This window comes from Amia ocellicauda, chromosome 4 (assembly GCF_036373705.1).
Source record: "Amia ocellicauda isolate fAmiCal2 chromosome 4, fAmiCal2.hap1, whole genome shotgun sequence".
In the NCBI taxonomy this organism is placed as follows: domain Eukaryota; kingdom Metazoa; phylum Chordata; class Actinopteri; order Amiiformes; family Amiidae; genus Amia; species Amia ocellicauda.
Window position 1 is genome coordinate 23,742,665 of NC_089853.1, and position 27,396 is coordinate 23,770,060.

The 27,396-nt window shown below is 38.3% G+C and overlaps 1 protein-coding gene across 2 annotated transcripts; it reads right to left on the reverse strand.

The window, feature by feature from the left end:
• Positions 1–117: 117 nt before the first annotated feature.
• On the reverse strand, positions 118–26,857 carry il16 (interleukin 16). Of its 2 annotated transcripts, XM_066701495.1 has the most exons (23): positions 26,616–26,857; positions 23,097–23,175; positions 20,895–21,310; positions 18,768–18,904; positions 18,469–18,601; positions 15,651–15,797; positions 12,102–12,213; positions 11,761–11,900; positions 10,824–10,934; positions 10,199–10,313; positions 10,045–10,118; positions 9,711–9,927; positions 9,188–9,305; positions 8,963–9,095; positions 8,720–8,807; positions 7,779–8,302; positions 6,467–6,605; positions 4,939–6,160; positions 4,238–4,421; positions 3,176–3,277; positions 2,703–2,955; positions 2,321–2,446; positions 118–1,516 (listed from the first exon to the last, which is right to left on the reverse strand). In XM_066701495.1, exons 2-23 carry the CDS (start codon positions 23,104–23,106, stop codon positions 1,341–1,343), a joined length of 4,677 nt encoding a protein of 1,558 aa, XP_066557592.1. In that variant the 5' UTR covers positions 23,107–23,175; positions 26,616–26,857; the 3' UTR covers positions 118–1,340. The 2 variants fall into 2 exon arrangements, with proteins under 2 accessions (XP_066557592.1, XP_066557590.1); XM_066701493.1 differs by lacking the exon at positions 23,097–23,175.
• Between the last annotated feature and the right edge of the window lie 539 nt (positions 26,858–27,396).

The window sequence follows — 27,396 nt, forward strand, 5'->3', positions numbered from 1 at the left end:
CAGTATTCTGCCAGCTGAATTGGTACAGTGTGTTATTGGAATATCAGTATAATATGCTGCATAATACAAGTTACAGCAAGAAAAGTGTTATAACACAACAGTTATATACAAGAAAGGTTAGAAATCACTGCCATTTTTATTTATTTTTATTTTGTTCTTAAATGAATTCTACCCAAACATAATCAAAATGAAAATTGTACACATCAGTCATTGGGTGTTAGATGTACTTCTTTGAATGTAAAATTGTTGCATCAATATAAAATATGTAATAAACTCTGTTTCTTCAGGGCAATGTCTTTACATCATAAGGATGCTGCATATGGACAACATTATTCATCTTATATGGGTATAACTAGCTCTTATTATGTATTAATGAACAAAAATATTGCACTGAAAAATGAATTTGGCTGCACTAGCATTGCTCTTCCCTGTAGCACAAATGAGGAAGCAAATTAAGTCATTTTGAGTGTAATTCATTCTCTGAACCCAAACAACAGTCCAGGACTGAAATAAACAAAACATAGCTGTAAATAATTTGGCAGTTTTACACTATTTACACAAGAATATTACTGCACAATTGTAAATATGGCATGAGCTACTGCATATGCTGTGAAATCGTCTTGGCTGGATTACATTTGCTTTATTTTAGTTTATGATGTATGAAATGCAGAATATAGCTGAACACTTAGTATACACACTGGTTACACCTGGGATTTCTGTCTTAGTACCTAATTTGTCTTTGGATAATTGATTGTTCAGGCAGTGTAATGATGAATGGTGTTCTGTGTGTGTATTATTAAAAGCGTATTGTTTTTTATTTGAGTATTATACATTCAGATTTCTAACGTGTAGCCTTCATACAGGAAGCACATCCTGTTGCATTTGCTTTACTGTGTGTGTGTTTTTCAGCTGTAATTGAAGTGCTGTAGCATTCAAAAATTACAGTAGTTGAGCGTTTGTTAAATGTGGAAGGTAGACCAGTATTCCTGACTGAGCTGTATATGATGCACTTTTGAACTTCTTGTATGATGTAAGTACATTTTGGAATGTGGAAGGTCTTTGAAGAATCTCTGCAGGTTCTTATAGAATGGTCTTCTACCTTTACTTCTACATCATTACAAATAATTTTTTGGCTCAGGTGTTTTCATTTTGCCCCCTGTTGAGCAGCCTGCTGTAGCGTAATACAAAAAATAAGTACTTAAGTGGGAATGTTTGGCCTATTCTTGATACAAATACACACCACATTTTGTTTCCCTGTTCAGTACTCTACTGTAGTACTGCAGGAGTGTTGGTTGATTCTACAATCGCGCACCTCAAATGATCTCCATCCAGCTGCTGTTCTATTGGCTTGCCTCAGAATCTGTCTTCTTTCTTTTGATAACAGCTTTGATAGGACCTTCTGATAGAGACTTTATGATAGTCCAGGCTTCAAACCGAGTGAGTCCTTGTACAAGATTGTCCTGGATCTGCACTAGTTCATCTCCTGGCTGCATCTGACTCTGTTCTGCAGATCCCCCTAAAGAGCGAAGGGATGAGAGGTTAGTGCAAAGTTCTGCAAGGTGGGAGTTGACTGATGTCTTGTTTGACATTGGGGGGGACTGAAAAGTATGGTTGAAAGATTATGATTAGCAGAAGGTAAAGAGAACCTAGAGGAAACAAAAAGTAGAATATAAATAGAATGTGAAGGTCAGTAAAGGAAGTGTTAAAATGGTTTTGTCAAGGGAGACCGTACTATTAAGGAAGTGACAGAGCATATCAAATTCCAATAGACGTGTCAAAATTCAGAGCAGTACCAGCAAACAGCATGACTATCACCTCCTAATGTTTTAGCTGTGTTCATTAAGTGTTAATTGCATACAGAGCGACTAAAAGTTACAAATAACCAAGTCACAAAGCCGTTTTCTTCTAGCTGTACTCTGTTTATAGGGAGTTGTTCTAATTGTCACTGTGATGTATGTGCCTTTCATTGATCTTTTTGTTCAAGCTCTTTAAAATAAAGTATGATCGACCATACTGTAGCCTTTAAGAAAGAAACCATCCTTGCACTGGGACATCCTTTCTTTGCAACTGTAAATAACATTCACTGCCATGGTCAAGTTTCTTGGTTTCAAAAGAACAAGCATTATCATAAAGTGCATTTCTAGGAAGTGCTGCAGGATCCATTTTACAGCATTTCTAAGTTTTACTGCCTGCTAAGAGTGTAGTGGTATTTCTTGCTGAGCCAGCTTGGTTCCTCTTGTAGTGTTGTAGGCTGGTATTGACACTATCTGCAGTGCCATCTTAATAATTGCAATGCTTCTTTCAAGACAAAAGAATATACCTTTAAAAATCCTGTTAATGATGAGTGGCTTGTCTCCATGAATCGAGCCCTTGCCTCCCTCCAAGCTGAAGCCGACTCCTGCTGTGTTTTTCTCCAGCTCTATGGTCAGTGTTTCTCCACCATCATCTATACATGGGAGTGAAAAATCATCTTTTAGTTTCAGGCTTAGATTAACTCCAATGGTTCACACCCTTTTTAAACAAAGAACAGTGTGTATAATGCACAGAATTGTTCCCAAGATATGGTCACTGATCTTTTTATGTTTTTTCAAATTGAGAAGCAGGTGAAATCGAAACCTTGATCCAACCTGACAATATGCTCTTGGTCCTGAGATGCGCAAACTGTGGAAGGTGTCTCTCTGTAAATAAATATGTAAATATACCTGTTGCACTCTGGTTCTCTGCTCTGCTGGTCACCAAGCTGCAGTCGCTGGTTTCCGTCGAGCTGTTCTCGCTCTCACTGGATTTGCGAACAACAACAACTGCCTGTTTCATCATCCTGGCCTGACGGAGGATGGCTATAGCATCACTGTGTGTCACGTCTTTAAGCGTCAGTCCATTAATGGATAGTACCTCGTCGCCTTTCTGAATAGTCCCTTCCTCGGCAGCCAGCCCGTTGGGGAACACTCTGTGCACCTAGCAGAACACATGGAGGAATGTCGAACTGATCCATGTACAACCACAATTCCTCTCAATTTCCATTTTTCCATTTAATCTAACTAAACATCCCAAAAATTAATTGAAGTATCTGTCTTGGTATATACATTCAAAGGTATTTCAATCAACCATATCAATCAATTTAGCATTCAATAACATAGGAAATGTAATGATATAGATATAGATGTATACTACTCACTGCTGTCACTTTGTTTTCAAGATCTATTCCTCCAGAAATGCTGAAACCCAAGCCAGTTCCTTCCTCTTTGTGTAAAATGACAACATGGATATCTTCAAATTGCTAAAACAAAATGAAACCGGAAAGATGTGTCAATACTTAGTGCTGAATTTCCTTCATTCTCTGAAAGAAAGAGGTTCACAGGGACATGTTTCTGAAAAAGGTGTATGATTTGTGAAGTATCTTGCATGCTTTCTTGTTTTTAGTTTTTATTTATGATTCTATTGTTTTGTTTGCATTAATAGCACCATTCTTTGTTGTTTTGACAAGGATTTGCATTAAGGAAACAGGGAAGGAGATCACAATTTGGCTTCCTAACACACAGCAGCTGTTAATGTTAACATTTCCAGATGCCTCTTTTTCTGTTGTAACAGGATGTGTTATGTGTTTTGTTTCGGTCTCACTTTTTCTTCTGGGGTTCGTAACTCTGAGAGAAGCAGCTGTCAACTGTCAAGGGTATCTGCTGTCAAGGGACAGGGGCTTTTTAAAATGTTAGGAACAAAGATATCAAGAAGCTGTGTAAATTCAGCACACATGGCTATTGCAGTTTATTTAGAGCAGGAGAGGTTGAATTTAGGTACTAGGACAAAGGAAATTGATGGCATATTTACAGAGGAAATGCATACAGATGTGCCCTTTATGTACCAAGCCAAATCCTTTTCTGAGAAAGGAAAGCAAATGATATTGGAAACTGCAGCAGTACAAATAATTTGTAATGGAAACAGACTTAGAAATGTATTATGCTTTGAAAAAGCCCCTAAAAGCATTGAATTGAATATTTATTGTTTGCATGAACACATTCATAGCCATTACAACTGACAACGTTTGCACTAAATGCCTAATGGCCTTATCAGCTAAAGTGACTGATAGCATACAATGCAAGTCAGATTCAATTGCAGCTTGTGCAGTATGAAGACGTTTGTTTTTTCTACAGAATCCAACAACTCATTCACTTGGTATTAGACACCTCATGCTCATGCAAACATTCAGGTAGACAACATATTACTTCTCTATCATGCTTACTTTCAAGGTTTCTTCATCCAGAGCCTTTACTTCTTCAATCATCTTTTCAATCTCTTCAGGTGGGATGATGGAGATGACTGAGTGTGCAGAGACTGAGGAGGACAGAGACGCATAGCATTCCCTCTTGCCTTCCTCTTTCTTCTCTTCTACCATCCCTATAGTGCATTCTCTGAGCTCAGCCAGGCTAACAGAAAAAAAGAAACATTTTCTTCAGCCTTACTCATACTGATGGAAAAATATGAGCCTTTTTGCACATAGGGAGCATTCTGGCGTTCTAGTCACTTTCATAAGTTATGAGGTTTTTTAAATCTTAAGCTGCCTTTTCCTAATGTATTTATTTAATTTATTTTTGGCGGGAAAACTAGTTCAATTTATTTTTGTGTGCATACATTTAAATAACGACTACTACTAATAATAAATATACTATATCTGCTTCAGAAATGTAGCTAGCAGTTGCTGACCCTCTTTCCGTATCAGAAACCGCTGAGGTCTGTTTCCTCTTTCAAGACAGGAACTACTTTTTCTATTGCTTATCTGCTTTCAAATCTGAAACGGGTAGATTTCAGTGTCTTTTACAAAGATATTTCCTTGTGATTGCTCCACTGCTCAACTGTGTCTCTACTGTGATTGTGTAGTATCTGCTCAGGAATACGGTTACGTTTCTGATTCATATTGTTGACATCCTTTAAATAACCACCTACCTGACAGAAAATCCCTTTTCGTAGTGGTTGCTATCAATAGCAGGAGAAAGAGGGGTCTTATCGGCGCCTGCCAAGTCATCTTCTGTACCATCTTGGGGTGTCCCAGAACTGGGGTGCCATGGATTGCCATGCCAAATGGAGGGAGACTGCGGCAGGGAGCGCATTGACCTCATTAACGCATGAGATACCTGATTACTGAAGGACAGAATTTTACCAAGACTCTCGCTATCGAACACCTTCAGATTTGTGGTCTCGGGAGACTGGGTTGGGGATAACGGGAGGCTTCTTGTTCGCAAACTGGGTAGCTTGCATACCACATTTTCTTCCTCTGTTTCAGGGGGTTTCTCTGAAGAGACACCTATTGTGCTGCTTGCTCTCTTGGTGCTTGGAATTGAGAAGGATTCTGGAGGAGAAGAATTTTCTGGCTCTTCTGCAGGAGCGTCTGAATCTGTTGCAGGTTTGCTGTTATCTGGGGTGATTTCTAGAGGCTGACTTGTAATTTGTGTTTCAACACTGGCAGCAGACGTTGTGCTGTTTCCATGGGCCGATTGGTCAATTGTGGGTGTTAATAGGGTTGATGGAGCAGAAGACTTGATGTTATCTGGTGGGTTGACATCCATGACATTACTGGTGACGAGACTATCAGTGTTAACCAGGGGAGTTGCTTCATTTCTGCTCTGGGTTTTGTCCATTAAAGGCAAGGAAGAAGTAGGCACCAGTCGTCTGGTTCCCCTCTCTGGTGATTCGGGGCTGGAGAAAGTCTCAAATGAATGTATTTTTTGTCTGATAGATAAATTTGTCTTTGAGGAGGTCGTTCTTAAACTCACTCCGAAGGTTTTACTCACATTCGAGCTTTTCTGATCTGGAGCTCTGATGGGTTCAGGTATCCTTCCACCCTTTGCTCCTTTCAGGCTATTCCGATTCCAAACTGGCTTTGGTGCCACTGGAGGACCTTTCTTAACATTTGGATATTCTTCAGGCTTGCTTAAGGCTGGGACTGCGCTGGTGGCTTCAGTTGCATCCTTGTCTTGCAATACAGACGAGCCATTCAGGGCAGGTTCACTTTCTTGACTCATGGTGATAGAGCTTAGTTGTCCCTCAGTAATGTCTGAAATCCTTACCCAAGGATCCTGCACTTGATCCAGAAAGAGATCAACATGGGTCTGTCGTCTCAATGCAGGCCTCTTACTCTGTGTGCAGATGTTTGTGGGAGAACCAATGCCTAGGTAAAATGAAAAAGGCACAAGCTAGAGTTTAAAAACAAACTATTTTGTCAAATAAAATATAATGTTTTGAATTTGGAGATTTACACAAGCAATTCCGCTTTGGGGAAGAAAAAAAACATCCAAAATGCACAGAGATCACCAGCACCAGGTTTTACAATTACAATAAAATGTTATTCAGTTATATTCCAAGACACTTCCTATAGACATCAACTTTGTACATTAAATTCGTCAAACCACAGTAAAGCTGAAGGACCAGTTATTTCACATGGTTATTTTAAAAGTAAAAACTTTTCTGGGCATACCTTGATGTCTCCTTTCTTCTCTTACAGACAAGTCTGTTGTGTGAGAAACCAGTCCAGAATCGCCAAGTGATGCAGCCCTTGCACTGACAATGTTAGTCTGAGCTGCTTTAGTTCCCTTAGACAGCTCACTCCCTGCTTCCTGTAACACAAACAGGAAGTAAGACACTCTTGCAGCTCATTTACACAGACCACAAATGGTATAGTAATGCATCCGACTTGTTTAACTTTGACATGCATTACTGGTGCATACAAGAATTGCATTGATTTCATAACGATACAATTCTGCAGGCTGTAGTAAATATCATGCTAAACATGCATTGACGTCAGTATTGTTGAAGGACTATAAATGTATGCACATCAATTGGAAACCACCATGTTCTGTCTGACTTGCATTATTAAAAGCATTCTGGAAAAGTTAAAAAAGCTTCAATATTTGTGGGGGAATCACTTAGACTGAACAATTACCGCACTGTAGGACTGGGAAATGTCTGAATATTCCAGTTGCAAAGCATTAATAATACTATTTCCATGGGTTCTGTTATTTAATTTTTAATTTACTAGATAAAAGTAAGATTTTAAAAAACAACAACTGTAATTTGACCTTATATTTGATGTTAAGTATGATGTTACTGTTAATATTTTTTACTTGATCAAGTCCAGTGTTACCCCCATGTTCAGATTTTTCAACCATCACACCAAGTCATATAAGCAATCCAACGTACATTTTTAAACAGTAAATCAGGAATCTTTCTCAAAGCCATGTATAAACTGCAAAAAAGCTAAAAGCATGTACAGAAAGATTATACAAGTTGTCAAGCTTACAAGACAGAAATTACAAAATATTTTGCCTACATCTTAAATTTGTTACATTTGTTCCATGTAAGCGACACGTACACAGTTTGAAAGGTGTTTTGTGTCACATTTCAGTAGTTAAATTCATGGTTTCTACTGTCGCTCTAACCACAGTGTCTGCAGCAACAGTTACCACCCACAGACGACCTGCTACAGGATTTGGCTGTGGTTTGATAAGATGGTACATCATAATTCTATTTGAATAATTCAAGCGAGAGGACTCCACTATGGTGGCTACAGAAAAGTACAGTGATAGTCTTTTTCAGGCCTTTATTAACCAATGTAAACAAGTACATGTATGTGTATACTATATATATATATATAGTGAGAGAATACTTTATGTTTCCTATGTGATGCTAGCATGGACTGTAACAGCTTTACACATGTATTTATTTATTTATTTACATCAAAAGCAACTGTCACCATCCTAGAAACTGTTGGTCTGTGATGCAAATCCTACCTGGCAGTTGGTACTAGAAGAACGCCAACCTTCGTGTTGAACAGGTGAATCTCTGCTGGTTCCCCCAGAGTCTGAGAAATGCTCTTCATTTGAAATGTCCTGTTGTTTAAAATACCTTCTGGGAGGAGGAGGTGGTTTGGGTTTGGATGATTTTGTGCATTTGCTGCTGAGGTCTGGTGCTTGCTGACTGATGTTATTAGTATTGCAGTTATAAGGAACATTGTAGTCATCTTTGTGATGATGAGATGGTTTGTTCTCAGGCCAGGCCACAGACGCAGACATGGGACCATGGGAAGCTGTCATAGTAGCATCCACACTGTGGACTCTAGACTTCAAGTCGGAATGATGGTGTGCGTGGGGAGAGCTGCCGCTGCTGCAGGGAGAGCAGTGATTATAGGTGCTGTCACTGCACGAACGAGTCATCACCTTCTGAATGCGCCTGTTATTCAACTGACTAAAACTTCTTTCAAGGCACTTCTCACACTTTTGCTTTCCATGAGAACATGGATCCATTTTCTTCAAGCCTAAAAGAAATTCAAGAATAATTCCATTATTTTCATTGGGAACTCAAGGACATGGAAAAACTTAAATTATTTATTTTCTTGCTAAAATGTAAAGCCCATTCATTTGTATGTTTTTTTATGTCACCCTAAAAGAAGAAAAAAATTGCTTTTATTTACTTTAAAATAGAAACATCATGTGGTCATGTAATGGTCCGTTTAATTTTGCAATGATTACTCATACTAAGACATATTTTGCAATATAAAAGCAGTACTTAAAGTGGTGTTGTAATTATATGTTAAGAGCTGTAAAATCCCTGCTTCATACAAGTTGATGTTACACTGGTATGGTATTGGCATTGTGTTGATTTTACATAATTGGATGACTTTAGGGAAGTATTAGTCATTGTGTTCTCCAAATGGCAGGAAGAAAAGCAATACCTTCCATGCTCCACTGGCTCTTATCCTTTTTCAGTTTGCTGTTCTCCACAGCTTGTGCAATGGCTTCATTGAGCTGCTGTTCGGAAACCTACAGATAGAGAACAGATCTGGCATTTTAGAAATGAAATTAGGCTTGCTTTTATGAGAGCAAATTCTGGAGTTTAGTCACTGTATTCAATGGATATTCTCTTGTGTGCCTGCAATGGTCAGTAAGTTGGAAGAGTTTAAATGTACCCTACGTACCTTTGGATCAGGGTGTCGACTTATGATGACCTGAACTGGCCCTGGATTGCACTGACTCAGAACTGTATATACTTCATTCAGAGTCATATTGTAAACCACGGTTTCATTTATCTCTATGATTTCATCCCCACATCTGGGAAAAAAGAAGGAAACCCATACACTTAGACATCTGGACTGTGAAGGCATAGTAGGTTCTTTAGGAAATACCAGCATATTGGTCCTTACCTGAGTCTGCCATCCATGTGTGCCACTGAGCCAGGTGACAAGGTATGGATGTAAATGCCAGGACAACCTTCGCTGGAGGGTACGCAGCATAGCCCAATCCCCAGGCCCACACCCACCTCTGAAGGCAGGACAGACAGAGGTGTTACATTTGGGAGCAGACAGTGCAAGACAGACAAAGGAATTACCTTCCAGTCTTAATCAACTATAGTTTCCATATTACCCTTGTCCAAGATGTATTCATCAATACAATTCCATTAAGCCTTAATGCTCTTTTTAAGCATCCCTATAAAAAAGGGTATGAATGTCTTAGAAGAACGTTTTGGCTTCTCACCCTGGGAATTAACTTAAGTGCAGCCAAACACAGTTGATTGAAATCAGCAAAAACTTTAAAGCCTGTGGTATAGCCTTGACCCCACCCCTCTCCCAAATAGTGATATTGCACTGGAAGTGGGATTATCCACAAGGACATTTCTCCCTCTGCCTTCCATTTGGACAAGGAGAGATGCAACCAACTCACTCTTACCCTTATGCAGGGTGATCTCCATCATGATCCTGTCCTTGGGCTTCACAGGGTTGGCCAGGAAGCTGTAGTCTGCAATGTCTGCACTTCCTCTGCTGATACAGGCACTGGAGCTGAGGGAGCGTGAGCGGCACAGGTGAGGAATGGCCGCCGAGTTGGGCAAGGCCCCCACGCGCAGGCTCGTCCTCACTGCCAGCGTCAGCAAGCCCTTCTTGATTTGCTTTAAGCAGGAGAGAAAATAACATAATACAGAGGAAAGCTGCTGCTGGAGCAATTGCGTACTAACATGCACTAATTTTAGTGGCGTTACACTGGTGTTTATGTCGGAGAAACTCACTTTAAATTTATGTAGTGCATCATCGTGGGTTAAGCCGTGCAGAGACTCTCCATTTAGCTCCAGTATTTCATCACCTGTAGGACACCATACACGGTTTAAAGCGTGTAAGTAACCGCAGCAACCTGAAAGAGCAAAATGGAGCCAAAAGCTCTACCTTCTTGCAGTCTTCCATCAGCTGCTGCTGCTCCTCCAGGAAAAATGGTCTTGACATAGATTCCCATTGGCCCATACATGCTGTCCTTTCCACCAACAATGCTGAAGCCTAAACCCTGACAATAAATGGCAAGTCAATTCACAGCAACAGCTTCAAAGACAAATGTTATTGTCTGCTGCTAATTTAATTCTAGCTGTACCCGTTGTCTATTGTGGCCTGAAAACTTTACATTAAGGAACTGTATATCAGTAAAGAGAATTGATCTGCATCCATTCTCCACAGCATTGACCTTCCTGTGTGTAAGCTGACTATAATAAATTAACAGTGATAAATGAATTGCCTACCTGTTGCACAGTGTGCATTAAGAAATCTGTGATGTAACAACAGTTTGCATTTTGCTTTTCAAATAAATATTACATTTATCCATCATACACACTTGTTTGAGTGAGACACAATCATGTATGCACTTTCTCCCCATAATTCACATGTATATTGTCTAAACAATGTGTGACAGTTCAGCACAAATTGAGCGAGCCTATATTACATGAATCTATAGGGTTGATGGTATCTATTTAAAGATACACTATGACTATGATAAACATTCCATGTTATGAAAAGCAGTTACCTTGCCTTGGCCTTTCATCAGCACAATATTGCAAATTACAAAGGCTTGCACACTGCTGCTGGAATTCACCAAGTGTGCTGAGCTTAATGAACGAGACGGCCTAGGTACAGCCTGCGGAGAAATGTAGGAAGCAATAAATCTGTCTTTTACTGACATTCATATCATTTACTTACTTAAACAAAGCCAATTATTGTTTAATTCTCCCATCTGAGGGACCAAGAGGTTATATAATATTCTAACAAATTAAATAAACTATGGTATTAATACTGACACTACAGTATGTTTCTTCATCAAAACATTAATCTTTGGTCAAATGGCTTATGCATTTCCAGTAATTTGTTACTTAATTTGTTACTTCCAGTGTTGGTCATAGTCTTTCCCAGGTATCTGTGGCATGTTTTTGTTCTCCATACACAACATAAGTGCAATGCAATTCAAACCTATTTTATGTAATGCAATTTAATATGGTAATTATTTTGTGTTGCATTTAATTATATCATAAATGCTGATATCTGTATTCCAGTATGGTTTTGCAAACATATGCTGATGTGAGGGTATATAGATAACAAGAAACAAACTAGGTTTTCCCTTCTACAAGGTGTTATTTTTCATGAGCTTACACTACACTTTGCAGCAGTATTCACAGTAGTAGTAACACTTCTGTAGCCAATTGACATATGTTGATGTGTAAATATAGTTCAATTAACTGCTTGTAAAAAAAAGTGACAACACTTTGGTAATTATAAGCTACTTAAAAAAACTCTGAATAAAGACTTGAATAGAGATAAATGTATCTCTATGATTGCAGGAACCACCTGTTTTCTCGGGATTAGTCATATCAATTCAACTAATTTATACAACGCTAGGATCAGAGATATAATGCATGAGATGACAGAAACATTTGGCTGTGTCCCAGATGCTATTCCCTTGTTCTTACCTGCACAGATCCGTTAGGAAACTCCAGCTGCTGGGAGAGTGACTTCCTGTTTCCATAGAAACCTGCATTTCTCTGCGTATGTATCTCAGGTGTTTTAATAATCAGGGCATCCAAATCTCCAATCCAGTATGGATTGACACCTGGAATGGTCAAGTTATAAGTGAAATATTATCCATCACGTCTAAGAGGATTCACTTCACTTCCATAGCTACTTTGCTTCAACTCTGATCGCTCGAATCTCTTAGAAAAAGGCTTTAAAGAGGTACAGAAGAACATCTCATTAGTTCAAACTTTTGTAATTTAAGCAATTTAAGATCATTTTCCCACCCATTTTAACTTACTTGTAGAGTTGCTTCGTGTCCTTTTACAGGATGTTTTGTTTTGAGGATAATTGTCTGCCTTCTCTGCATCACACTCGCCTGCCCCATCCCCAGTCATCTCTAGAATGGGCTCCTACCATGAGGTCAAATGTACAATGAAATGAAGTCCACCAATTTAAACACAGGCAATGCAAGGTTTGGGGATTTGTACACTCTTGAGAATTCTGGAGGATGACATTTTTACACATATGTTAATAAATACATATGTTAATTAATAGATCAAATTATTAATTTGCTTTTAATTTGTCTAGTACATACAGTGGGGGAAAAAAGTATTTGATCCCCTGCTGATTTTGTACGTTTGCCCACTGACAAAGAAATGATCAGTCTATAATTTTAATGGTAGGTGTATTTTAACAGTGAGAGACAGAATAACAACAAAAAAATCCAGAAAAACGCATTTCAAAAAAGTTATAAATTGATTTGCATGTTAATGAGGGAAGTAAGTATTTGACCCCTTCGATTTAGTACTTGGTGGCAAAACCCTTGTTGGCAATCACAGAGGTCAGACGTTTCTTGTAGTTGGCCACCAGGTTTGCACACATCTCAGGAGGCATTTTGTCCCACTCCTCTTTGCAGATCCTCTCCAAGTCATTAAGGTTTCGAGGCTGACGTTTGGCAACACGAACCTTCAGCTCCCTCCACAGATTTTGTGGATTTTAATCTATGGGATTAAGGTCTGGAGACTGGCTAGGCCACTCCAGGACCTTAATGTGCTTCTTCTTGAGCCACTCCTTTGTTGCCTTGGCTGTGTGTTTTGGGTCATTGTCATGCTGGAATACCCATCCACGACCCATTTTCAATGCCCTGGCTGAGGGAAGGAGGTTCTCACCCAAGATTTGACGGTACATGGCCCCGTCCATCGTCCCTTTGATGCGGTGCAGTTGTCCTGTCCCCTTAGCAGAAAAACACCCCCAAAGCATAATGTTTCCACCTCCATGTTTGACGGTGGGGATGGTGTTCTTGGGGTCATTCCTCCTCCTCCAAACACGGCGAGTTGAGTTGATGCCAAAGAGCTCGATTTTGGTCTCATCTGACCACAACACTTTCACCCAGTTCTCCTCTGAATCATTCAGATGTTCACTGGCAAACTTCAGACAGGGCTGTACATGTGCTTTCTTGAGCAGGGGGACCTTGCGGGCGCTGCAGGATTTCAGTCCTTCACGGCTGCATTAACAAGATCCTCCCGTGTAGTTCTGGGCTGATTCCTCACCGTTCTCATGATCATTGAAACTCCATGAGGTGAGATCTTGCATGGAGCCCCAGACCGAGGGAGACTGACAGTTATTTTGTGTTTCTTCCATTTGCGAATAATCGCACCAACTGTTGTCACCTTCTCACCAAGCTGCTTGGCGATGGTCTTGTAGCCCATTCCAGCCTTATGTAGGTCTACAATCTTGTCCCTGACATCCTTGGACAGCTCTTTGGTCTTGGCCATGGTAGAGAGTTTGGAATCTGATTGATTGCTTCTGTGGACAGGTGTCTTTTATACAGGTAACGAGCTGAGATTAGGAGGACTCCCTTTAAGAGAGTGCTCCTTAATCTCAGCTCGTTACCTGTATAAAAGACACCTGGGAGCCAGAAATCTTGCTGATTGATAGGGGATCAAATACTTATTTCCCTCATTAACATGCAAATCAATGTATAACTTTTTTGAAATGTGTTTTTCTGGATTTTTTTGTTGTTATTCTGTCTCTCACTGTTAAAATACACCTACCATTAAAATTATAGACTGATCATTTCTATGTCAGTGGGCAAACGTACAAAATCAGCAGGGGATGAAATACTTTTTTCCCTCACTGTATATGGGTCATTCTCCCAAAACATATACCACTAGTGTTACATGAGAGTCAAAAATGGAACAAGTCATTACCCATTGTATTCTTGTGTTTTTTAATTATGAAATGCCTTATCTAAAGACATCTGTATGAAAAAAGATAACCAGACAGCTACATTTTGTGCTAGTGGCATGTTTTTAGCACCCTCTCTAGGGTTTTTATTTGAACAAAGAGACCAAACAAGTGTACAAAAAGTATATAAACAAATATTATCTTGTGTTCTTGCTTGTCTGATATGTTCATTTTAACATATCAACAATGTCTGCATGTATCTGTGTGGGTTCATGAGAGTCTGAATAGGTGGTTGTCACATTTTTAAAAAGGTGCTGCAGCTATGTTTGGGTACGTGTATCATTCTTTGGCACACCCAACATAGCATTTTGCTACCTGTTTGGGTTATTTATAATTTATTTCTGTTGTTTTGCTACAAAAAGGTGTCACAGTGAAACAGTGAACAGTAAATTTGTTAACTAAATACGATGCTTGAGATCTGTGGTTGTGGTCATGTAGTGCAGACTTCCGCAGTTCAAGACTCATGGTCACTGAAAACCACCTTAAATTACCTTAAAGTCCATCTTTTTTGCTGACTGAAGTCTCTGTTATAACCTGAATCACAAATGAGACACCACAGACAGAATTGCTCTTTCCGTTCCTTACACATAGTAATCCGTCTAAGTTTTGTAACTGTCATTTTCCCTCCAACAGTAGGTTATTTATAAACACAGAATAACTGCTCTTATTGGATGCCGACTGCAAGAAAATAGGTCCCTTCCATGTACTGATTGGACTTGATTTGCAGACACCGCGCTCCCATAAACAAATTATTTTTAATGATTGCATAGCACTGCATGCATCCTCATCCAAATCTGTTTGAAACTGACCCTATATTTGTGTGGTTATATGCATCTGATAATATATCATGACTCTATAGTTTCTATTCAATACTACGATGGGCAAAACAATGTGTGCTTAAAGACACCGAGTAAAGAATTATCTAAACATTTGATTTCTTTATCAATTCATATTTTATAATATCAGTCTAAATTCTGTTTATCATGAATAAGTAATGCAGACAAATAATTCCAAGCCGTTTTAGTTGGTGATCACCATCAGTGCTATATATTTTGGGAGAATGACCCATTTATATTGACAGATAAAACAATAATATTTGTAAGGTAATTGAGAGTATTTAAATATGAATTGATCATTCAAACACACATCCTGTGATGAATGAAGCCACAGATTATTTCTAAGAGAATTTCAGCCCACTTTTAGATGTATATATATTTTTAACCCATTGATTCCTGTCAGTGTTTACAGTGTAAAACTGAACTTTAATTCAGCTTAGTGATCCTGTCAGTTTCCCATACAGATTCCCTGAACGCATGTAGCATTATCTGTTCAGCCATCCATGACCTAATCTTTTGATTAACCTGACATATTGATAAAAGATTTGACTTTACATGATACTGCTACTTCTACTACAACTAAAAGGTTCAGCAGCAGCTTATTGATGCTCAATTTAATCTCTTTCAGACATTTCTTCAGCTACATGCCTGAATAGTTTGTTGCAGACTATTGAATTTGGGCCTTTAGTTTACTTTGTAAAGAGGGCACTGCAGGTGCAGGTTTTGTCTGTGTTTTTGGAGCACGTGTGGGGCGTGTCAGTCACCTGGGGAGGCGTGTTTTTCCCAGTGTGTTCCTGGTCACTGCAGTTGGCCAGTGGCTGTCGGTTCTCTTTGTCTGTAGCAGGAGGAGCTGGAACAGAGGTACAGCTGTGACTTTGCACTAGACCCTTATTTTCATCTGTCGAAGAATCCTACAAAGACACGGACAGCTCAGTAATGCTACATGGCATGTCAATTATTCCTATGAAACAAAAATAAATAAATATATATAAATGTTTGAGTTTATATGAAATTTATATGAGGTGCGTTGGATAGGTTGGTGATGTATTGTAGAAGAATCAAAGACAACAAAATAAGAGCCCTGTTATTCTAGTTATTCTAGCAAAGGAATTATAAATATCATGTCATTACCCATTGTCAAGATACATTTTCAGATATAAGCATTGTAGCTGAATGCTGAAGGTATGGTACGGTATAGTCATTAGCAGAGTATCATAACATGCTTGATTTACTTTTTGAGTTTTGGTCTGGAATTTCCATTAAAGATCCGGGATAAGAAATAAACAACTGAGGAATTTAATGAAACATCTGTCAGGAGTTATTTAGATGATTCTATTTAAGATTTGGCATCCTTAACAGTTGTCCTTTTCTTGTTCATTCGTCCAAAAGAGAAAAAAAAAAACTGTTCCAATACTTTGTGCCAGTGACATTTAGGAATGAATGTTTGCTTGAATTTCGCCCCTTTCAAAATGGTAAATGGAATGAATTCTTTAGTAGGATCAAAGTAAAACTGTTAAAACAATTTCATACACAGTAAAAAAGAAAAAATGAAGGAAAGAAAGAAGAAAGTCCATCCAGATGAGTCACAGGTCTGAACATTCTTTCCTACATGTCTGGACTTTCCTTCCTGAATGAGCACCTTCACTCCATTCACTCACAGGAGCAGCCTTGGCTGAACTGACGCTATGATGTCACTCCGCTAGGTTCCACTCGAATGGAATGCAGAACAGTGACCTGGGCTCTGTCAGACTCCATTCTTTACTTCAGAGCCATTATCTTACCAAGATTACACATTCTGATGTACTGCAGGCATGGGCACATGATCAATGCATATCACATGTGGAAAATGCAGTACTTTAAAGTTATAGTAAAAGAATAATTAAAAAAAGACTGCTTAAACTGTCTGCCAGCATGCAGGCTGACTGATTCCAAGAAGGAAGAGGAATTCCAAAAAGGAGTTTTCCCAAATGACTTATGATGGAAATATAATTGACTTTTTTACAGGTTGATTTATTATTTTTTAAGGAAAAGCTCAGTAATATTACATTAAAGGAGAATACCATACAATATCATTATCTTTCTTATAGAAATTTAACTGTTCCTTTTATGTGCAAACGTTTTAGGCAGGTGTGAAAAAATCCTGTAAAGTAAGAACGCTTTCAAAAATAGACATGTTAATAGATTATATTTATCAATTTACTAAATGAGTGAGTGAACAGAAGAAAAATCTAAATCAAATCCATATTTGGTGTGACCACCCTTTGCCTTCAAAACAGCATCAATTCTCCTAGGTACACTTGCACACAGTTTTTGAAGGAACTCGGCAGGTAGGTTGGCCCAAACATCTTGGAGAACTAACCACAGTTCTTCTGTGGAGAAATACAGCCCCAAACTTGTAAGGAACCTCCACCATGCTTCACTGTTGCCTGCAGACACTCATTCGTGTACCGCTCTCCAGCCCTTCAGCAACAAACTGCCTTCTGCTACAGCCACATATTTCAAATTTTGACTCATTAGTCCAGAGCACATGCTGTCATTTTTCTGCACCCTAGTTACTGTGTTTTCGTGCATAGTTGAGTCGCTTGGCCTTGCTACCACGTCGGCTTTTTGGCCGCAAGTCTTCCATGAAGGCCACTTCTGACCAGACTTCTCCGGACAGTAGTCGGGTGTACCAGGGTCCCACTGTTTTCTGCCAGTTCTGAGCTGATGGCACTGCTGGACATCTTCCAATTGCAAAGGGAAGTAAGCATGATGTGTCTTTCATCTGCTGCAGTAAGTTTCCTTGGCCGTCCACTGCGTCTACGGTCCTCAACGTTGCCCGTTTCTTTGTGTTTCTTCAAAAGAGCTTGGACAGCACATCTGGAAACCCCCGTCTGCCTTGAAATTTCTGCCTGGGAGAGACCTTGCTGATGGAGTATAACTACCTTGTGTCTTGTTGCTGTGCTCAGTCTTGCCATGGTGTATGACTCTTGACAGTAAACTGTCTTTAGCAACCTCACCTTGTTAGCTGACTTTGGCTGTTCCTCACCCAGTTTTATTCCTCCTACACAGCTGTTTCTGTTTCAGTTAATGATTGTGTTTCAACCTACGTACTGAATTGATGATCATTAGCACCTGTTTGGTATAATTGTTTAATCATACACCTGACTATATGCCTACAAAATCCCTGACTTTGTGCAAGTGTACCTAGAAGAATTGATGCTGTTTTGAAGGCAAAGTCAAATTTTTCTTCTGTTCACTCACTTTGCATTTAGTTAATTGATAAATATAATCTATTAATATGTCTATTTTTGAAAGCATTCTTACTTTAGAGCATTTTTTCACACCTGCCTAAACGTTTTGCACAGTACTGTATATATATATGATATACAATTACTATTTTGAAACTGTATGGTTATCCTATGATTAATTCTTATTTTTTTATGGTTTAAAGATTACAATCCATATGGCACAGCAGTACTAGTGACAGTGCTATGTTGTGGCATGTGACTGTTCTTAGGTCTCCAATATTGTTCACAGAATATCATTATTTTCAATGTCAGCAATGAAAACAGCACGGGGAAAAGGAAACGTATATCTTACGTTATTGTAAACAATCATGTCCACCAGCCCTGTAGCTGACTGGATTACAGTCTCAGCTTCCGATTTTGATAGACCATTTAGAGACTGTCCATTAAATATGAGCAGCTCATCTCCTGGCTTAAGACGACCATCTCTGGAGAGAACAAACAAACAAACAGAATTGGTAAAGTCATCAATCACTACTACACATATGCTCACCTTTAAAACATTTTTTTTAAATGTGGATTACACAAGCATGTGTTCACCATTAACAGAATATGGTACGTTGTGTTACTGCTGAATATACGCATAGGCCCTACCTGTATGCTGCCCCCCCATTTTGCACATGGCTAACAGTAATCCCTTTGTGTGGAAGGGCTTCCACATTATCATCAGAGATTTTAATTCCGAGGCCTTCTTCTCCAGTGGCTACGCACAGCCTCCAAATGCTGCTTTCCTGTTTTAATAAAGAAATCAGAGATGTACATACAAGGGGGCTTTTCTTTGTGGTTAAAATACATCCTTTATGTCAGAATTTTAACAGTCTTCATGGCATTTGAAAATGGCATAAATTGATCAAATCACCACCCACTGGATGGAAAAGTAATAAAATCATTGCTGCATATGCAGTTACTTTTCTTGCTGGTGTGTATTTTTAAATGTTATGATGTTTATCAGATATCATTCTTTAGGATGCAAACTAAAACTCAATATTTTAAAGACCTAGATTTTGGTGCTGTCTGTCATTTAACATTAGTCCCACAGCTGTTGTCACAGAACATTACAATACAAAAATATGACATAATTATGACAAGTCCTCCCAAAATGCAAGAGCACTGATGTTATAAGGTGTTTTATGATCCAGTCTTTAATCCATTATTGTACTTAATTTAAATTATTGCTGTATGACAAGACCAACTAGCACCTTTTATTTTCATCGTTAATGTATTTGTTTTGCTCTGAGATATAAAAAGAGGCAGGTCCACTTTGCAAAGTTGATGTCTGACCAAAGACTGTTGTTGTTTAGCCCAAGCATGCAACCATGACATCACTGGAATTTCTTATGGGACCTGCGTCAGGACTTTATGCAAGTTAGTTCTCCCTCAAGGCTGCAACAAAACCTCTTTTGTGTAAATCAAGTAGGCTGTGCTGGAGAGGACCAAAATGTACATGCTATGTGATTATTGTGTGATTTGTCTAAGAAATGCAAGAATAAGGAACAAAGGAAAACACCCTGCCAAATTCGAATCAAAGAAAAATCTGAAATTACTTTTAATCTTCGCCTTGATATTATTTCGTTTGTACCAGCATTTCAAAATGAAGTAGCAGACTTTCATTTTAGCTGGATTTTTGTCTTAAATGCAATATAATTTACAGAATGTTTTGGCAAAGAAATAATTTCTTCTATTTGTATTTAATCTCCATTAATCTCACTTTACTTCTAGATTATCAAAGGGATATAGCACTACAAAGTTCTACCCATTATATTCTCATTTCATTACTGCTAGAAACACAAGCCTATAAAAACTAATAACTAAGCTGGCATTGTTCAACATATTTTCTGTTTTAAAAGCTATACATTTGACTTTTGTTAGAGAGACTAAAAATAGATGTATTCAGCACCAGGTTTTAAAGATGTTTTCATTTCTTAAGGATCATTAAGATCTTATATAGTTCCTGAATGGTTCCTCTATTCAAATAAAGGTATTAATCCCTCCCTTGTTGTCAATAAAAATGTTGCATGTATACATAAGAAGTGTCCGGTTTCCATTAAATCACTGTGAGATAGGGCAGGGTTTTGAAATGTTTCACTATAAGACTTTAGAGTACCAGTGAGGTGTGATTAATTAAAAGGAAATATAATACTGATAAAATATATTTAGCAACCCCAGGATACTGAAATATATATATATATATATAAAGTTTTGTTGAATATAAACTTTTATAACAAGTCCAGTAAATTAGAGTTTATTCGTGAATGGTATTTGAGAAAACAGTGCGGTAATAAAACATACTTTATTACATAACTGTTCTCTCAAATACCATTCACGAATAAATTACATAACAGTTCAGGTTATTTATTTATGGTAATTTCCAGCTCATTCTATTTTCCCTTCATCTAGGTTAATTTGGATATCAGGGTACTAAAGAAAAAATCATATCCCACAACATACATAAGAGAGAGATGAGAGAGATCTTTATAGCTCTTACGCTTCAAACACTACCACACCTCTGTAACTGATCTTGTTTTCTCTTTGTGCAGTTATCTCCTGTGGACACTGAACTCACTACAACCAACAAACAAACAATCAAAACATTTACATAATACATTTACTGTATCATGTCAATATTAGAAGTTTAGCTAACCTCTCCCATTTAAACAAAGGATTGTACAGTGTAGTACAGACACAACTGAGTATGAATACAGTAAAGCAGTCCTGAAATACCTTAAAAGAAAACGTTCTCCTCATAGTCTTCTTCTCTTCACCTGCGGCCCTTCGCTGGTGGCTCTGACCAGGGGCCACCGTAGCCGCTGTCTGCTCAGTTGAGACGGCCATGGACAAAATCTCTGCCTTGGGATTTCTCCTGGATCTCTCCCGGGCACTTTCCTTGTGTGTTTCCGAGGCATCAGGGTATTTCTCCTCGGGGCTCGAGCCATCATCGCTGGTTTTGGAATTGCACAAGATTAAGGACCTGGAAATGACCCCCAGCTTTTTTGACCTCTGGTTGGTTTTGCCCGTCGTGCTGCGCCTCTCCATCCTCCTCGCCGGCCCATTAGCTTTCTTCTTGTGGTTGGTGTAGCTGTGCGGCATGACTGTTGATGGATTTCCTCTGGCTTGCCCGGCTAATGGAAAGGGACGTTCTGTAAAGCAATTAGAAAATTCAGTTAGGAATCCTGTTTCATAAGTGTTCTGAGAGACTGCTGAGGCACAGACTAGATAAAAGCTCTTTTCTTCCTCGCCTAAAAAGCACATGTTGCCTCATGACTTCCGTTCAGAATCTCCCTATGTTAACTGGGCACTTTACAGGCTTTACCTCCTACAGACTAGAAATAGTGGACAAATCTGAATTCACAGGCACTTTGACACTGGGTCAGGTGTCCATACTGAGATCACCGCTCTGATTAAGCAAAGTACAAATCCTTATGATCAAACTGGGAAAGAATTAAAGGGCCCCAGTACAGGTAGTTATAAATAATATGCAGCCATCAGTGGTATAAAGTTTGCTCTAGGGTAACATGCTGTTGATTCCCTTCACCTTTAAATGTTCAGATAAAAGCCATACTGTATGAAATAATGTATGCATGATGGCTGACCCCTGCTGGTCAGATACCCACATGGCTTTGTGTATGTGTAAAGACACTAATGGCCAAACCTGTGTCTGTCTTCAGTACAAGGGAGGTCTGCAGTTTGGTTAAGAAGATGATCAGGTAAAATTAAAATGAAACTAGTGCTAATGCTCTGTATTATCATGGGCATAGTCTCATTATCTCTATCACAGTGCCATAGCTTTGGTGGTGTAATACATTGCATTTGCTAATGTGCAAACGGATTTGATTTCTAAAAAGAAAACTCAGAATGTGGAGCTCTCTTGTGCTTGTGAGTGAAGTGGGCTGAGAACCTCTTACTTGCAAGACAAACTTTAATAGGAGGGAATTGTGGTGCCAAACCAAAGGAAGGGGGAGTATATTCTACATGCTCATGGTATTTAGAAAATTGCAAGGACATAGACATGCTGTGCTGGACACTAGTGAGACTGACACCTGCATTAAACCCAAAAAGCACCACTGATGGACCACAATATTACGCTGAATGTCCCACCCACCAATATGCTCTCCAGAGCAGAGGAAGACAGTTCCACAGCATTGTGAAATCATGCAAGATGTATATTGTCGAGGGCTGCTCCCTGAGTAGGCCAAAGTATTTAACACATGTCCATTAGTATTCTCTTGAATATTTCATGACTCTGCTAATGTTGATATGATGGAGAAGAAAATAAAAATAAAATGTTGGCTGACCAGTATCCTTGTCTTTCCCATTTCAAATCTTGTAGCACAAAACTGCACAAGTATGATTTATCTTGGGCCCTAAGAAGTCAGAAGGCTGTGTTACAACAACTGATAATATTTATAAATTTAGTTAAGAAATAGTTTAAAGGTAATGGCATCATCCTTACTTATTGCTGATTAGAAGACATATTTCAGAATGTGTTTGGTTTTTGTTTTATCTCTGCATTCACGAACGAGACCTAACAGCTGTTGTTTGGTATAATATTTCTGTACAAATGAATGCCTTATGTGTCGACCTAGCAATAAGTTCAAAAACACTTAACAGGAAAACTGATCAAAGTGTTTTGTTTCCTGATACCATCCTCTAAATTGTGTTTTGAAAAAATAAAATAGTATGAACGTGGGATATATTTAAGTGTGTGCATGAATGAATCACCTGGTGGCTTAATAAAGAAAAGTTTTCATAACGTCCTAATTTGTCAGTGTCAACATGTACTTTTCCATTGCAGTGATACTAAACCCCCTATATTCACAAGCCAGACAGGCTTATTTGACCAGCCAATTCTACATTCTGGGTCCAGATCCAACACATAGAAATGCTAATTTAAAATAAGAGAGCAGTAAAATTAACCATACTTACCTTTAAACATAAGTATTGGTCATTTTTCTTTTTCTTGCTGGGGTTGAATAGTATTTGCCTTCAAATGCAATCCTCTGAGCTTTAATCATTGTATAACAAACACAAAAGGAATATTATGTAAATTTACAACTGCGGCCACGTTTATCCAACAGCGCCGTATCGTTTCCCTACACACAGTCCTACGAATGGGCTTGTTCTGTTTGAACTGGCAGAGGACCATGCTAGCAGACTTCAAATGCAATGAGTCCAGTAAAAAAAAAATACTGTGATGTAAATCATTAGACACTCGGGATCTCAATATCTGAACTCATTAGCAAATGTAAAGCCAGCAGACTTACAGATCAATTGGAATAACATAGTGTGGGCCTCCTTTGCTGTAGGTGAGATGCAACTCTTTCTTTCATTCTTTCATTCTTTTTACCACAATGGTAACTGTGTAGGGGTGTGGTTGTTATTTCAACTGCAATGCACTCTAGTACCAAGCACACATTTAACTGGTTCTGCCATAATAAGGTGCAGACAGCAAGAGGTACAAGACCACCAGTTTCTTTGCATACAGTTTTGTTTTATTTCATTTGTTTCACTACGCTGTACAGATATACTTGGACAGCCTGACTTTCAATAACGCGGTCCTTATCCAAAGCATATGAATGCACTGTGCGCACATAATGTCTTTAACTTTATTGGTAATTGTCTTGGTTGGTAAGTGCACTGCTGCTTTTCCTCATCTGGTTCAAATTCACAGGATTTGCATCCTGATGTTGCTGCCAGCAGGCTGGATCAAAACCAGCCCAGCACAGATGCACAGGCTTAATCCTTTAGTTAATGCTAGGTCACTGTTCTTCTTAATGGATTACAACACATGAGCCCTCAGAGAGGTGATATTTGCACCCCACTCCAGGACCCAGTGTTTTTTAAGTGTGTTCCACAACAACATGGGTTTCCTGTTTTAGTGCATTTGTTGACAAGTTTCTTGATTATATAAATGCAGATGATGGTTTGTAAGCAGTATATTTCAGTTTGTGTGTGTGTGTGTGTGTGTGTGTGTTATGTTATAAACACTACTGCATCTTATATAGAAAGTGTCCTGTGTTTGTCTGTGTTTCTGCCTCCCTCAAACATCGTCTGGGACAATCAACAGTCACGCAACGCAGGTCCTATTCCTGCCAAGGTAAAGAAACTGCAGCTCCGTTATTCATAATTCTGCTTATGCTCAATCATTCTGCAAATGCTGTTTGCCTCTTTGTTGACTTCTTCAAATGAAATGGCATGCACGTTAATTCCCAAAATTACTCTAGTGTGACTGACTTTCCTTTGAAATGTGCGTCTCTAATATTGATGTAATGGCACATAAAAGTAATATTGCTTTGGTTCACATCCTTAGCCAAGACTTGGAAAGAGGGAACACAGAAAACACATTTTTGCCTTTAGCTGCACTGATGAGCTGGCAATCAAGAGACAAAACTTCACTTACAGGAAGAGGTAGAGTAAAAGTATAAAAAAGGCAGTTCTACAGAAGCTCTGTGAAGCATTTTTTTCCCAGTACCGCTTATACATTTCCATTGGAAGGTTTTTTGTTTGACTTTATATGCTGTATCTGAATGGCAGCTGTGTAGGGGCCAGCAACTCACTGTGATCTGGGGGCTTCATTTTAATCCAATATTCTCCCAGATTGAGTGACAGATTCAATTACTTCTTTATTAAGAGAAAGAAATAACATATGGACTGATGACCAAGACAGAAAAGCAACAGAATAACCTTATCATTGAATTCCTGCTGTTGTTAATGTTTTTTGTTTTTCAGAAAAATATGTGGTTTGCATGCAGGTCTAGGAGCTAGTGTGCCAAAAGGAGAAGTTGTAAACATCCCTCTGATGCCAAAAAAAGAACTAAATTTTGCAGTAATGTGAATCATATTTTGGATTAACAATGAAACTGGCTGCACAGCCATAGGCCCGTGGCTGCTTGCATTCTAGGTCAATCCTCCCACGTCTATAGTACAGTCACTTCTATAACACTTAAGCATTAATATCTTACATATGTGTTTTATATGAGTAGCTAACAGCTCTGACACCTTCTGAAATATTACTTTTACTAAATGTTTGTGTTTTAGTTTTTTGTTTGCCAGTGATTGAGATGTCATTGCAAATGACACCTACCCTGTTTGTGTGTCTCTGTCTTGGTTTAACTCTGTACAATGATTGTCACTTTTTATTATTTACAAATACACTAGCCAAATTCTAAATATCTGAAAGTCATTATATGACATGTATCTACTGCCTGATCTTAAATAAATCTAAGTGAAAAATGTCATATTAGTGGTACCTCAAGACTACTGTACTTCTTTATGAAAGGTCCAGAAAGTTTGTTAATAAAAAATAGGGAAGCTTGTTTACAATACACAAGCAAACAAATGATATTTCCAGCAAAGACTGACACACTACTGTGTCATCACCTTTGTATGGTGAATGATACACTTTATCTTTAACCATTTAAGTTGTGTCACAGACAGTATGGTTTCCAAATGTGAAAAATATATAATACAGCATAGTATAGTACAGCATTATTTTTTCAAATATAGTTACATTTTCCTTTGAAAGCCCTTCTTTTCAATAGCATTCTGGTTTTAATTACTATGTGAATTGCCAGGTGCTTTAAAATAATTTCACGCTTCATGATTTGTGGTACAAAATAGGGAATTAAAGGACGGATTTAATAGTTTGTATAGATAATTTATTTCACCATTTTCATGAGGTAATCTTACATCAAAATTACTTACAGGCTTGAATAGTTTATGGATAATAGTTAATAGTTTAATAGTTTGAATAGGTTATGTGTGCCTTATATTTTAACATTAATTAATTTTTTTGTTTGTTTCTTAAATGTATGCATTTTTCCAATGCATCAATGTTGTATTTATTTCATCCTTTCACTACCTAAAGAACAGTCGCATGTCTGTGAGGCAGTGTATGCTGACTCTGTGTGTTCTGGCTTTTAAATCATTGGCAACACTCTTGATCTCATCCATACAAACATTTGTGTCTGGAATATACAGCAAAACTGGAGCCCACAGAGAGTCTCATAAACTTAGATAGCACTAGCATTGTATTCATATGTTGTATGAAATAATTGCAGTGCATTGCACCAGACATATACCAGAATTTACAAGACAAAACATAATATTCCTGATATGAATTGAGTCCTATGAATCCCAAGAACAGATCTGTCTATCATACAGTTTTGTGCATTCAGCTTATAATGTACACAGAACTGGTTAATGAAAGGTAAAATAGTTTAATTCTTTTGAGGTTCCCCAAATCATAGACATCATCACTTGAATCTGTCCAGAGTTACTGTTGCTAAGCACAAAGTTCATAGTGTCTTTCGGGGTTCAATTCACTGTTTCTGAACGTTAACTAGACTGGGGAAAATATATGAATTCAGGCAAAACACATATTTCAGACAGTTTCAGATATTATGCAATATATTAAAGCATGCCATAAAAAGAACTGTTACTCACCAAAGTTGATCATCTTTTTTCAAATCTGCTGCTGCACATGTTTTCAAGCAAGTGAGAGCTTTGACTGGCTTCATTTAAAAATTCCCAAATAAAAACATTAAGAGATAATATTTCTAGTTTAGGTGCCGAAGCACTATGCATTAGAGTTTAACTGGCTTTTTTGTGCTCAGCACAGAGTTTTCTGAACTCATTGCCAGGACGTTTCAATGATTTAGATTGGGCATTTCTAACTACCGCCCTCCCTCCCATCTCAGCAGCTGGGAGTAGAGAAGATGTTGTTTCATAGTATAAGCCACCAAATTGTAGCCTTTTCCTGTCTTACGAAGGTTTTTTTTTTTTTTTCTTTAAAAGCGCATAACTTTCTTTAAGACTTATTCTGACTCATGCCGGCCACAGATTCACAATGTGTTACTCATAGTGTAATTGTCATACTCACAGACATCTGCAGGACTGTGTATATACACACACACACACACACACACACACACACACACAAGTAATTAAGTGAATTCTGTATGCTGGTAGTTCTCTGGACCAATTTACCTGCTGTGTGTGGTTTTGTAAGAGTGTGTGACTTTTATACGTCCAATCCTAGAGACCATTGAAGGTTTGTAGGGCTTTTAATTTAAAATAATAATCACAGACTGTAGAGCTGGTAAAAACTTGTATTTCTAAATATATGGAAAATGGAAAAGGGAGAGATTTAAATATGAAAAAGCTTTTAAGAGCATCATTTAATTTTTCTATTTGGGATGAAAGGGATTTCTGGGGTGAAGTGCTA

Bases quoted from the DNA above. Each gene is read 5' to 3' on its own strand.
- il16 (XM_066701493.1), bottom strand. The intron at 12,214-15,650 runs GTGACTGACACG...ACCTCATGGTAG, and splicing joins GGAAAAACACGCCTCCCCAG to GAGCCCATTCTAGAGATGAC. The intron at 3,278-4,237 runs GTAAGCATGATA...ATTTTGTTTTAG, and splicing joins TGGATGAAGAAACCTTGAAA to CAATTTGAAGATATCCATGT.